Source organism: Cervus elaphus, chromosome 25 (assembly GCF_910594005.1).
Source record: "Cervus elaphus chromosome 25, mCerEla1.1, whole genome shotgun sequence".
In the NCBI taxonomy this organism is placed as follows: Eukaryota; Metazoa; Chordata; class Mammalia; order Artiodactyla; family Cervidae; genus Cervus; species Cervus elaphus.
Window position 1 is genome coordinate 5629929 of NC_057839.1, and position 14114 is coordinate 5644042.

At 44.6% G+C, this 14114-nt stretch overlaps 1 protein-coding gene across 2 annotated transcripts in view; it reads left to right on the forward strand.

The window, feature by feature from the left end:
- The window catches only part of DOCK2 (dedicator of cytokinesis 2), a 484628-nt gene that overhangs the window by 429120 nt on the left and 41394 nt on the right, over positions 1–14114 (forward strand). For both annotated transcript variants that reach the window (XM_043887430.1, XM_043887429.1), the window contains exons 35-38: positions 5366–5522; positions 7926–7966; positions 12062–12152; positions 12793–12912. In XM_043887430.1, coding sequence (XP_043743365.1) covers positions 5366–5522; positions 7926–7966; positions 12062–12152; positions 12793–12912 — 409 coding nt within the window. The remainder of the gene's footprint in view (positions 1–5365; positions 5523–7925; positions 7967–12061; positions 12153–12792; positions 12913–14114) is intronic.

The window sequence follows — 14114 nt, forward strand, 5'->3', positions numbered from 1 at the left end:
CCAGCAGGCAGAGCCCAGTGGACGAGTTGAGTCCCAGGCAGCACCGCCCCAGCTGGCCGTGCCGCCTCCTGTCACCAGGCACAGCCCTCATTAAGCAACCTGGAAAGCGAAGGCCACTCAGCTGGAGGAGAGACCCTTCCTCTGCTCCTCGCTGGGTATTGAGACTGATTGTCCAGGGAGGAGGTGACATTTTGCCTGTGTTAATATTTTTCTTAAAGCTCAAGAAAGGAAAATCTAAATATTGACCAGAAGTGAAACCAGGGATGGTGCTGGCAATTTCCATTCATATAAGCCGGTGGGGCCCTGCAGCCAGTCTTCAGATGATCAGCAGGATTTTCAAATCCTTCCTGAGTGATTATTTATAAAAGGAGTCCTTGGAGGTCAAGGAAATTAAAAACAGCTCATTATTTTTCTCCTGAAAGAGAGGTGTGAATGATTTTTCAAAGTTAATCAAGCCCAACCCACAGTATCAGCACCCCATCAGAACACCCAGGGACCAAGTCCCTGCTCCTTCCTTTTGACTTTCTGAGCCTCAGTTTCCTTAGCTGCAAATCGGGGATAAAAATACCATCCAAGCCTTAGAGCTTTTATTGAGAATGAACAAGACATGTCATGAAAAGTACTTATTACAGTTTGTGATACCTTGTAGGTTGTCTGGAAATAGTAGCTATTATTATCCTTAATCTAGGGGATGCATGTGTGTGCTCAGTCACTCCGTCGTGTCTGACACTTAGTGACCCCATCGACTGTAGCCACCCAGGCTCCTCCGTCCATGGGATTCTTCAGGCAAGAATACTGGAGTGGGTTGCCATTTCCTCCTCCAGGGGATCTTCCGGACCCAGGGATTGAATCTGTGTCTCCTACACTGGCAGGCAGTTTCTTTACAACTGAGCCACCTGGGAAGCCCAATCAGGTGGAGACTGATATAATGATTTGAAGCTATGAGCCTATGTGTCATTTCTCTTCCAGCTGCTCCCATCATTCAGGGCCTCCACTAGTACATAGGACCCACTCTGAGCAGACACAGTTAGGTGGGCACACAACCTGGTAACTTTTATGAATAGAACATGGCTTCCCCTCTGGTAGCAGTTGAAACCCTGAATCAGGGCACCAGTGTTAGGGTATGCAGTGGTGCTAAATTTCAGTATTCCTAGGCTCTTGTGCAATGCACAGCCTTACACAGGATCTTGCCCCTCCCCATCCTTAGAGCTGTCTTTGGAGCCCAATCCCATTTGTCCACATCTGTCTTAAAGTGAGAGTCCCACATTAAATGGAATAACAAGACACTTTTACCCTCCTGTATTCTATCTGCCTGGGAATATTTCTAGAAGGGGCAAGGGGGCCAGAAGCCTGAAGGGGACAGAAAAGGTGTGTTTTAGGGCCTAGATCTCAAACCAATTCAGCTGAAAGAGGACCTGTCATAAGAAGCATACCATACATAGTCTTTGAAGGAATAAATGAGAGTCCAGTCCAGCACTGACAAAGGGTGTGGGCCTGGGCTCCTCCCTCTGAGGACCTTCCACACTGCATGCAAACCATTCTGGGGGGAGCGTGAGCCCCCTCCATCCCCACCGAGGCAGGAGCACAGATGCCAGGTGCTCAGTGTCCTGCCACCCCTCCTTCCACCAACTGAAGGATTACTGCATCACTTTGAGAGTCTCGCAGCTGTTTTTCCTTGTCACTTACACTCCACTGTTGGACTCAAAGGAAAATGTGTGACCTTGGCAGGATCAAGATTAGAACCTAGCCTCATGAGGGCCTCGAACCTAGCCTACAAATTGAGGGTGATAATGATGCCTACTTCAAGGAGATTATATGAGCATTGAACCAGATAATCAATAAAGCCAACTTAGCTGGTTATGGTTAGTTTTTATTTCTATATCTGCTTTCACTGCTAGACCATGAACTCCTGGAGGTCAGTGAATTTCTATTTCTGAGATCTCCAAATCCCTAGTTCCCAGAAGAATTCATGTTGAACACACAGATGGCTAGATGGATGGTGATGGATGATGGATGGATGAGTGATTTCAAACCAACCTGCCCATCCATCTCACCAACCCTAGACCATATGAGCAGTCTTCTTACCTTATGGCTGAAAAATAGAGTCAGAAACCCAAGACTTTATATTTTCTGAACCCTTGCTTCTCATAGAACCAGCAGTATAGCATCATCTGGGAGCTTGTTAAAATGCAGAACCTCAGGCCCTAACCCAAATCTGATGAATCAGAATCATGAACGCAGTGCCCAGGTGACCCCCATGCATATTTAAGTCTGCAAAACAGCAGAGAAAAACCAATGGTTCTTAATATTGGCTGCACATTAGAATCACCTAGAGAAAAGAAGTAAAATGCTGCTTACTGACTGACTCCCTTCTCCAGAGATACAAAGACATCAACCTGGGGTGGACCGTGAGTTTTGTGGAAGCTCCCTTGTGACTCTACCATGAGCCAGGACAGACAGCCACTGATGTGGCCGTGCTCACACCCTCATATGTCTTCTACCGGGGGGCTGTGAGAAATCATACCCCAAACACTGGGACAAAATGTCAGTGCACTGTCATTAAGATTGAAAACAAGGCTTGAAGTGACCATCCCAGAAGGAGTGAGGCACAGCTGTGACTGAGGCAGACAGGGCTACATCACAGAGCAATTTGCATCTCTCCTTGAGAGCAGGGAACAGGTGCTTTTCCTACAGCGAAGATGGATTTGTCTGATCGCAGCCACAGTTTGAGATGTCATCTCCTTGCAGTCTGGTTTGGCTTCTGGGCAAAATGACCCTCCAGAGTCCTTGCCTTCCTTACTTTTCCCCTCTTAGGAACTCTTGGGACCTAAACTGCTGCGGGCAGAGTAGGCAGAAACAGATGTAGCCTGAGAAGTGCTTGTCTACTCAAGATGCCTGAGAACACACCAGTGTTTCTCTGCAAGAAATACTGAAGTGATTGTCTTGACTCCCAAGGTCACCGCTACTAGCAGAGTGATACTGGGAAGGACATTTAACTTCTCTGAGCCTTGATTACCTCATCTTCAAAATAAGAGGAGTCATTTTTACTTATCAGAATGACCATTATTATTTCTTAAGAAAAGGTGATTAGACAGTGTCTGGCTCAGTGGTAAAGAATTCACCTGCTAATGCAGGAGACGAAGTAGACGTGGGTTCAATCCCTGGGCTGGGAAAATCCCTGGAGAAGGAAATAACGACCCACTCTAGGATTCTAGCCTGGAAAATCCTGTGCACAGAGGCGCCTGGAAGGCTACAGTCATGGAGTTGCAGAGTCGGGCACAGCTTAGCAACTGAGCACGTACGCATGGTGCAGAATGAGTGATTAAGTAATCATTAAGCAGAATTTTAATCCACCTGTCTCTACCTAGCCTGTGGGCTGCTCAAGAGCAGGCATAATTCTTTATATTTTTATGTATATTTATATCTTTCTCCCCACCCCCACTCTAGCATATTGCCTAGCACTAATAGTTACTTTAGGAATGTCATCACTTTATTTTTTGTTATTAAGATTTAGAATATTAATATTACAACAAATGTAACTTGTTCAAATAACATAGGAACATTTAAACTGAAAAGTGAACAATGTCCTCTTCTATTCCTCCACCTAGACCCTTTGTCTGAAGCAATGTGCATTTAGAGTTTGGTGTTTATCCTTCCTGATGGTCACATTTATAAACACACAAAGACACATAAAGTAGACACATGCTTCCACTCACATATAGCATTTGGTGCGTGAGGGCAGTTGCTGGAGCTAGACTATTGTTACTAATATTTACCAACAGTGTGACCCTGGACAAGTTAGGTGACCTCTTTGTGTGTTAATTTCCCCATCAGCAAATATTTCATACGATTGTGATGGTAGATTAAATGAGTTAAAGTTTGTAAGATGTTTAGAATAATGCCTAGGACATGGTAGGTTCTTTGTAAGATGGTTAAATAAGAAAACAAATGTTGTTCTGAGATTCAGTTTTCTCAACTATATATTTTATAGAGATTTTTGTGTCAAAACATTGATCTCTGATACTTTCTAATGGCTTCATAGAATCATATTTTGTGAATACACTTTAATTGGACATTTAGAATGGTTCCAACTATTTTACTATTAGACACAAATTCTAAGTATGGAGAAGGAAACAGCAACCCACTCCAGTATTCTTGCCTGGAAAATCCAATGGATGGAGGAGCCTGGCAGGCTACAGTCCATGGGGTTGCAAAGAGTCAGACACAACTGAGTTACTTCACTTCACTTCACTAAGTATTATAAGTATACCCTTACCTACTTATGGGATTATTTCTGTAAAATAGATTCCCCAAATAGAATTATTGGATCAAAAGATATGTATTTTTACAATTTTTACAGATACTGTGAAAATTGCTACCCCAGAAAGTTGTACTGATTCACTCCCAATATGGGTCTATAAAAGTAACTATTTCCCCATACCATTGCCCACACTAGAATTTTATTTTTATTTTTTCTCATTTTGTCAGTGGGGGAAATTTTTAAAATACTTTCTACACTATATGGTCAACATGCCCGTGAGGTCGCTTCAATTGTGTCCACCTCTTTGCAGCCCAGTGGACTGTAGCCTGCCAGTATTCTCCAGGCAAGAATACCCAAACAGGATGCCATGCTCTCCTCCAAGGGATCTTCTCAACCCAGGGTTCCAACCGTGCCTGTTATGGCTGAACCTGTCAAGGCAGGTTCTTTACCAATAGCACCACCTGGGAAGCCCCAAGTTCAGTTCGGTTGCTCGGTTGAGTCTGACTCTGCGACCCCATGGACTACAGCACACCAGGCTTCCCTGTCCATCACCAACTCCCAGAGTTTACTCAAACTCCTGTCCATCGAGTGGGTGATGCCATCCAACCATCTCATCGTCTGCCGTCCCTTTCTCCTCCCACCTTCAACCTTTCCCAGCATCAGGGTCTTTTCAAATGAGTCAGTTCTTCGCATCAGGTGGCCAAAGTATTGGAGTTTCACCTTCAGCATCAGTCCTTCCAATGAATATTCAGGACTGATTTCCTTTAGGATTGACTGGTTGGCTATCTTTGCAGTCCAAGGGACTCTCAAGAGTCTTCAACACCACAGTTCAAAAGCATCAGTTCTTCGGCGCTCAGCTTTCTTTATAGTCCAACTCTCACATCCATACATGACTACTGGAAAATCCATAGCTTTGACTAGATGGGAAGCCCCAAATCAGTGTATAAATAAGGACTGAATAAAGGAAGAAAAGGACCTAGTGAACCAAGGGAACTTGGGTTCACAGATTTGCTTGGCTTTTACTCCACCCACCCTAGCCCCGCCCCGCCCCCAGCGTGCCTTCTCCCCTGCCTTGAGCTCACCATCCTCCCGTCTGTGCGGCAGCCTGATGGAGTGTGCTGCGGAGCACCCGACCATCTCCAAGTCGGTGGAGAGCTTTGTGAACCTGGTCAAAGGCCTCCTGGAGAAGCTGCTGGATTACCGGGGCGTCATGACGGATGAGAGCAAAGACAACCGCATGAGCTGCACTGTGAACCTTCTGGTATGTGGGCTTCCCCTCGTCCAGTCAGAGCAGTCATGGGGGCCAGCCTGGCTTTGGGTTCTGCTGCTGCTCTGGATGGGGAAGCCAAGCTCAGGGCTTTAGAAATCAGCAAAACAGGAGAGTGAGCCCCTCTCTTGACGTCTGCCAGCTCTGTGACTTGAAGTCAATCGTTGTTGTGTTCCTGTGCCTCAGTCTGTCATCTGTATGAAATGGGAATGAGTGTAGTCAGCTCTCCCTGACTTTTTCCAACCCCATGGACAGGGGTTTGGTACGCACTGACTGGACAACCACAGACAGGAAGCACCAGGGGGAAAAATCCACCAAGTTCCAAGAAGTGAACTTAAATTTACTGAATGCTAGCCACTGTTTACATGGCGTTTACATTGGATTTACAACTGTTTACGTAGCATTTACATTGTTTTAGTAAATACAAGTAATCTAGAGATGATTTAAAGTATATGGATGTGTGTAGGTTATATGCAAATACTATTAGCGTACCATTTTATGTAAGAGACTTGAGCATCCTTGTATTTTGGTATCTGTGGTGGTCCGGGCATTGTTACGCTGAAGATATCAAGGGATGGCAGTATCTCCTTTGGCACTTAAGGCAGCACAGAGAAAGAAAGCGGCAGTGTAAAGAGGTTAAGAGTATGAGCTTTGGAGTCACCCAGCCTATTCTCACCCTCTCTCGGATAATTAATAGAATACCCAAGGAAATTTTCTGAAGGTTCAGCTTGCTTATCTGTTACATGGTGAAAATAATAGTACCTAATTCATAGGTTATGCAGTCCTGTGGGGGTGGGCCCAGTCACTCAGCTGTGTCTGACTCTTTTGCAACCCCATGGACTGTAACCCGCCAGACTTCTCTGTCCCTGGCATTTTCCAGGCAAGAGTACAGTTCTGACCCATGGTTAAATGCTCACTGTGTGTTAGCTTCCTTATCTTATGGAATGAAGTACTACTCCTAACTAGGATTTATAGGAAAGTGCTGTGGGACAGGCCAACTAGAGCAGTTACTTCCAAACCCAGACTCTTTGCCCCTGTACCACACGACCACAGGCCAGCTCCCAGTCCCCCTTTCAGATGTCCTGTGATGTGGTTACGAGACAGCTCGTAGCAGCAACAGTGCTTCATACTCACCAGGCCAACCCCCCCTAAAGGGATTAGAATGAGTAAGATTGGTCAAAGGACCACGTGGCATCTAGTCCATCAATCCCCCCGACACCTCCAGTGAGCCAGAAATACAAATTGTGTGCCCAGAGTTCTGTTGTGTGTCCTCCGTTTACCCTAAGTGGACCCTTTAAACACCCTAGATATTGCCATTGATTTTCTGAAATGCTAAGGGGAGTTAAAATTCCTGATTACAGCAGAAAGGAGTTCATTGCTGACAACTCCACATTGCCCGCTTCACATAAAGGGCACGAAGGAGGGATTTTCTAGGAGTTTAGCAGTTTCTTGTCATTGGAGAGGTAAACGTTGGCTGAAGAAACTGGCCTTCCACTGACAGAATCTGACCTGGGAGGAAGTTGGGAAAGGTAGGTCTATAAGCGGTTTAAGCCCAGCATAGAATTTAAGCAGATCTTGTTAATTTTGGAGTGTGGCTTAAACACAATATCAGGAAGAACAGGATGGGGTGGGCGTGTCTGGAGGTCTAGTGGGACTCTGCCAGCCACTGACTGTGCCCTGGAACACACCATCTCACCCTCTGAGAGCCTTAGGTACACATGGGTGCATTGAATTAAACCTGGATTTTCTCCAAGTGTGGCTCATGTGTGAGATCATAACCTCCTGGCTCAAAATCTGTAAGGACTTGTTTTAAAATGTATGTGATTCCAAAACAAACACTGGTCTACGTGAGCCTTGAGATGGAATAGGTATTGCCAAGTTTAAATGTTTTTGACTGTGGAATCTCAGCATAACTCTTGATAGTTTTGCACTGTCAAAAGTTATGATCTGTTATCATCACTGGGATCTATTATGATTACTATTACTGTTACTCTGACTATTGCTATTATTCTGATTCCAACTCAAGTTCTCCTCAGTGCAGAATCTGAGCTTTTAAAGATCAAGCTGGGCTGCCTTTCATAGTAGACCCTGTCAAAGTAAACTTCCTCAGTCTCCTCAAAAGCCTATCTCTCAATGCAGCAAGTAGCTGGATTGCACCTCCTGATGTGACGGCTGGGATACTTCCTCTGTCCCTTTATAGTCTAAGGATCAGGGAAGTGACTTTCAAGTCAGAATAAGCAGTTTGGTGCATTCAGGAAAGTAAATTTCTTGCTTTCATCTCATCTTTACTATCCCAGATAGTAAATAGCAGTTTTCTCTCATCTTCATCACAATGCCCTCCACCCTTGCTGTTCTGCAAAGAAAAACACTCATCACTGTTTTTCCTCCCTTATCTAGAATTTCTACAAAGATAATAATCGGGAAGAGATGTATATAAGGTAAGATTTTTGTTTTCTAAAACCCAAACCTGCTGTGTCACTCTTCTGCTAGATATCCATCCATGGCTCCCCACTGCCTTCAGCAGAATTTAAGCACATCTTGTTGACACTCAGACCCTCTGTGTTCCGATTCCTATCCATCTTCGTGGATTCAACTCTTTGCATGCTCCTGCGATCAGCCCCCCAAATCCACCTGGAGTTCTCTGACCTGCCGTGCTGTTTTGCTGTGAATTGTGCAGGTGAATTGCACTTGTATTTGGTACAAGACTGGCACGTGAAGCCCTAGTCTAGGGTTTGGAAGGCAAATACTTAGATCATTGGCCAGCCCAACTTCACAGGGAAAAAATTACCAAGATGTATGATGGTAGCTTCTTTGTACGCATTTAAAAGACACTTATTTGAAAAATCACATGAAGGATTTTAGGGGGACATTCACCTGAAGCAAAGAACTCCCTTGTCAATGCTTCTTAGAATCTTATTTTTTTCCTTCAAAGTTTTTTTTTTTCAAAGTTTTTTTTAATTACTTTACTCATACAAAAATAATGCATAGTTATTACCCCTAAAATCCTCATAAAATATGGAGAGGCAAAACAAACTCTTTTTAAATAACCATAATCTATACATATTCCCAGACCATTTAATATTTATATACAGATCAAATTCTGTGCATGCCTATTTTTTGAAAAAAATGAGATCATATTGCTGATAATTTATTCTTTGCTTGACAAGAATTCTATGTCAACAGATGTACTTCAACATAATTTTTAATGAAACTATAAAATTCTCATTCCAGAATATACCGTAATTTATATAGCCAGTCCTATGTTGTTGAACACTTAGGTTGTTTCCAGTTTTTTTATCATAAATATCACAATGGCAAGATTCTCGGACATATATCTTCATGCATCTCCTTGGGAGACAAAGGCCTGCGACGTGGAACTGACTGTACGATTAACGCCAAGGCCCTTTCAAGGTTTTCGACACATTCTCTTGAAGACCAGAGACTCCATGTTCAAACTCACTCTGCTATTACCACAAATATTTTTGGGTACTTAAGCATTATTCCAGAAATAGGAACTATCATTTGGAAAAAAGATAATTCCATGGATTGTCCTGAGCTTGGATAGTATTTATAACATCAGTAGACATGACTCAGTGTAGAAGCACAGTGCTTTGGGTCCAAAGGACCTGGGGCTTTACTTGTTATCCTCTGCCACCTTGGAAAAATCACTCCATGTGTTTGGGCTAGGGTTACCCATGTAGAATTTTTCCATTCTGTTCTGAGGACTAAATGAGATGCTACAGGTAAAGTGCCTGGCACTTGATTCCCTCCCCAATCTCTTTTCGTTTCTTCCCATTTTAGAAACACAGATGGAGAATCCCAGATTTCCATAAGCTTTATAGATGTGAATCCTATAGTAATCTAGGAAAACCATATTTGCCTAAACCAGACATTATAAATAAGATATAGTCTGAAAATCTGTCCTGTTTGGCAGGCATAGTATTTAAAAACATTTTTAATTGGTTGCCAAATTTTAAAAATCTAGAGATGTTACATAAAAGTCAAAATTTCCCTCTTCTGAAAAACTCAACAGGTATGGCAACACAGGGCCCACACATCCTGACGCCCACCGCCTAGGTAGGTGGTAGCATTGTGGACGGGACAAGCGTGATCTGGCCACAGCGTCCCACGGCCTCCATTCCCCAGCAGACTTCGTCCCCTCCACCTCACTCAAGCTGCCCGTCTGCCATCTATTTGCATTTGGATCCCCCCCCCTCCCAACTCAGGCCCATCAGGGTGTCTTGCATTGCTCTCTGTGGTTGATCACTGAACCCTTGAGTTGACAAAGGATAGGGAGTATCTCGGTCAGTTAAGGAGTTGAAAGCAGCAGAGAAGCTCTCCCTCGGACTGGTTTCTTCAATTTTTTTGGACCCAGTCATCAGGGGTCAGAGACCAAGGACAAGCAGGTAGAGACAGGATAGGGTGTGACTGTGTACACAGGGGTTTCTAAAAACTGACCACAGCTCCACATTCCTTACATGCAGGCTGCGTGTACTGCACGTTCACGATAGCTTGTTGATCAGCAGAAAGTTAAGTGGGGAAGAGTGATTGTAAAGGCAGAAACAGCTGGTGTCAAAACTTGCTTCTACCTATTTCTAGCTCTATCTACTTTAATGTCTGTCTCAGTTTTCTTATCTAAAGAAAAATTGTTGAGAGGATGAATTGATGTTATATATATAGCACCCATTAGTGGAATGGATGGATGTACAATCTCTCTGGAATGCCCCCCCTACCCCCGCCATTTGTCCTCTTATCCTCAGATCCCAACCCAGGTGTCATACTCAGGAAAACTTTCCAGAAGCCCCACCTGGATGACACCTGCTCTCATAGTAACCGTAGACCTCTCCTTCCAACATTGATCACAATTGTATTTTTGCAGTTACCTCTTTGGTTATTTAGTCAATGCCCATCTCTCTTCCTAAATTATAAATGCTAACCTCTGAGAATGAATGGGGTCTGCTTTTGCCACCATTTATCTCTCATGCCTGGCACAGCCTGTGTGCTCAGTTCAACTTTGCTGATGGAATAAATAAATGAGCAAAAGGTCACTAGCTCATTAGTATCAGAAACCACTAGTTGCCCTTTCTCCCCTTCAGAATCTTTGGCAGTCCCCACCCTGAGTTCAGGCAGCCTCTGTTTGGCCCACTGGCCATGCTTTATGTAGCCAAGGACGTTAAACCCTAGCTCCTCCTCGGGTGACATTCTGTGCAGAAAATTTTCTTATAACAGGAAATCTAATCCTGAGCATTGAGACCTGATTTGAGTGCAGATGCTTGAGAAACCCTTTGTTCCCTGTAGTTAGATAGCCAAGGCAGAATTTTGGCACCATTACAGACAGTGCGTTTCCTCTCAGAGGAAGGATCAAGGGCATCGTGTCACAGCATCTTCCCTTCACCAAATTACTAAGAGTCGGGCTTAAAAAGTACTCCTGATGACATGCAAGTCACCAAAGCAGAGGCTTTTTGGCTCTGGATTCTGTTTCCAACAGTGGCAGGAGAGAATGTTTTGTAGAGGAACCTGATGCACAATGATAACAGATAATAGCTGTCACTGCTCAATGCTGGCTACGGGCTAATCACTTCCAGTGGATACTGGCATTCATTAGTAGCAATGCTGGCTGTCATTCACAGAGCCTTTCCTACAGGGTCTGTTTGGCCCTCTGTAGGCCCAGAAACTCTGTAGGTAGGTTCTGTGAGCAATACCGTTTTACAAATGAGCAAACTAAGGCACAGAGAAGTTGATTCACTTAATACACATTATGTATCAAATAATTGATTGACGCTCCCTTCCTCTGATCCTGTCCTGTTCTTAACATCTTTCAGCCCTAGTCATCCTAGGGTTCAGAACTAGATCATCACATTGCAGAAGGGTAGGAGATGGGAATGTCATTACAGTTGAATTGTAGATTCTTTCTGCTGACAGCTCCATGCCTCCACCTGAATGTCTAATCTCTAACCCCTTTCTTTACTTATCAGAAATTTCACTTCCTTTACACCTTGAGAGCATTGAAGAGAGGGTAGAAGTTCCCCTTTACAGTGCTATGACTTGCCCATGCCCTTGGAGTTGTACAATGATTAGAGTATAGTCTCTGAAGGCGGTTAAACTAGGATCATATTCCAGTTCATTCATTAGCACATGATCTCCAACAAGCCATTTACTTCTTCCTTGATTTCCCTTACTTGTCATATTGCATTGGCCAGAGTCTTCAGTATGAAGTTGAATACCGGCTGGAATGATACCTAACTTCTCCAGGCCAGAGCTTTCTTATCTGTAAATGAAAATTCTCAGTGGACCCATTTTATGGGATTGTCAGGCAGCTTACATGATCTGAGGCACTGAAATGCTTGGCATGGTCCCTGTCAGACCCTCAATGTCCCGCAACTTCTAGGCGCTATCACTGTCACTCATGCAGGGGACTGAATGTCAGGGACTCCCTTGTGAAGCCAAGAGGTATCCAGCTGCTCTCTCTGGCCTGGCCCTACCACCTGCATTCTTATTACTGCATCTGGTGATCTAACGTATTTCCCAAACAGGTACCTGTACAAACTCCGTGACCTTCACCTGGACTGTGACAACTACACAGAGGCTGCCTATACACTCCTTCTCCACACCTGGCTTCTCAAGGTACTGCCCTCCCAGTCAAGGGGATTCATGCTGAAATTCCCATGGAGACCTCACAGCAAGTTGAAAAGTTTTAAAAAAAGAAAAGAAAAATTAGCCAAATAAATTTTGTTTTGCCCTGTGTCCCCAGACTTGAAACCTGGCAGGTTACTTTTCTGCACTGCTCTATCTGGTCACATAAGGTTTCAAGTGACCTTCCCATTTAGCAGCAACAACAGCCCCCTGAGATGTATCCTGAAGTTTTACATAACATTCAAACTGTTTTATATAACATCTAAGCATCAACTATAAATCATTAGCATGCCCTGTGAGCTGTTTTTCTTCTCTTGAAAGCGCTGCTGGAGCAGGACAAAGTCTCAAGGATTTCCTTTGGGTTTTGAAGAGCTGGGGCCGTGTCTTGCAGGAATTCAGAGGAAAATCCTACAATCCATACACAGGAACCAACAGAATGTCCAGAGAGTCGATAAGTGTGACTCCGTAGAAATGGAGAGGTGCTTCCTGTGGAAACTGCAGGCCAAGATCAGCTCTCTATTGACACTCAGGGCAGCGAGGACACAGGCAGGGGTGTCTGCAGGGCCTCCTCCCACTCCTCAGCAGCAGGGGGGACACCTGCCCCAGGTGACTGTGTGTCCTCTCTCTGCAGTGGTCAGATGAGCAGTGTGCATCGCAGGTCATGCAGACAGGCCAGCAGCACCCGCAGACCCACCGGCAGCTGAAGGAGACACTCTATGATATCATCATAGGCTACTTTGACAAAGGAAAGGTAATTGGTCGCTGCCCTTCCTCTCTCCGTGGGAACCCTAGCTACTGGGAAGGACTGTTCTCTCCCACACTCTACATGTAACCCCTCTGCAGGTCTGGTCAGCTCTCCTGCCCAACCCTAAGTCTGATCATTTCTCTCCATCCCCATTCCTACTACATATGTTCAAGGCACCAGCATTGCTCACCTGGACACATTGAGTCCTATGCAATAGCCCTGTATCCTCTATTCCCCTGCAACAGGTCGTCCTTCATATAGAAAACGGTGATCATAGAACATACTTATCCCATAGAATATACCCCATTGTCCTGCTTGTACGTGAGGCCACGTACGAGCTGTCCTCTGACTTCCTCTCCCGTGTCAGCTCTGCCAGGCTCCCTCTTGCTCACAAATTCTGTGCCAAGCTCTTCTCCATCTCAGGGCCTATGCACTTGCTTTTCCCAGCGTAGGACATTTCTCTTCCATATCTTACCATGGCCAGTTCCTTCTCACAGCTCAGGGTTTTGCCCAAGCAAAGAATGTCGTGTCCTGAAGGAGGCCTTCCCAGACCACACACAGCAGTACCTCTGCTGTGAGTCATACTCATTTCTTCTTCAAAGCACTTACCACTGTCAGACATCACCCTGATCACTTTGTTTTCACTTGTTCATTGTCTGGCTCTCCACTTTAGAAGGCCAAGAGCAAAGATATTTGTCTTGTCCACTGCCAAGTGCCTAGTAGCTAGCACAGACCCTAACGTATGGGACCCAAAAGATATATGTTGAATAAATGAATTAATTGAATGTATGAATGACATCATAGTGTCATCATTGATCTCTAAACAGCAAGAACAGGGTGATTTGTCATGTTTTGTCTGGAGATTGGCCAAACCAGTTACTGTCCATCCTCCAGCCGCCAACTGGCCCTTCAGGAAGCACCAGTTCAAATGCTGTAGGAGACATAATAGGTGGCTAAGAGCTCAGGATCTGGGTTTCAAGCCTCATTCCTTTACTGCCTACAATCCCCATGGCTTTTCAGAGATTCCAATTCCCCATCCATAATAGTGAGATATTGATAGTACCTACTTTCTAGCTGCATTGTGAAAATTAGGTGAGAAAATGATGTAAAGCACTTAGCCTAAGACCTGTGCTGCTACTGCTAAGTCACTTCAGTCGTGTCTGACTCTGTGCGACCCCATCCCCGGGATTCTCCAGGCAAGAACACTG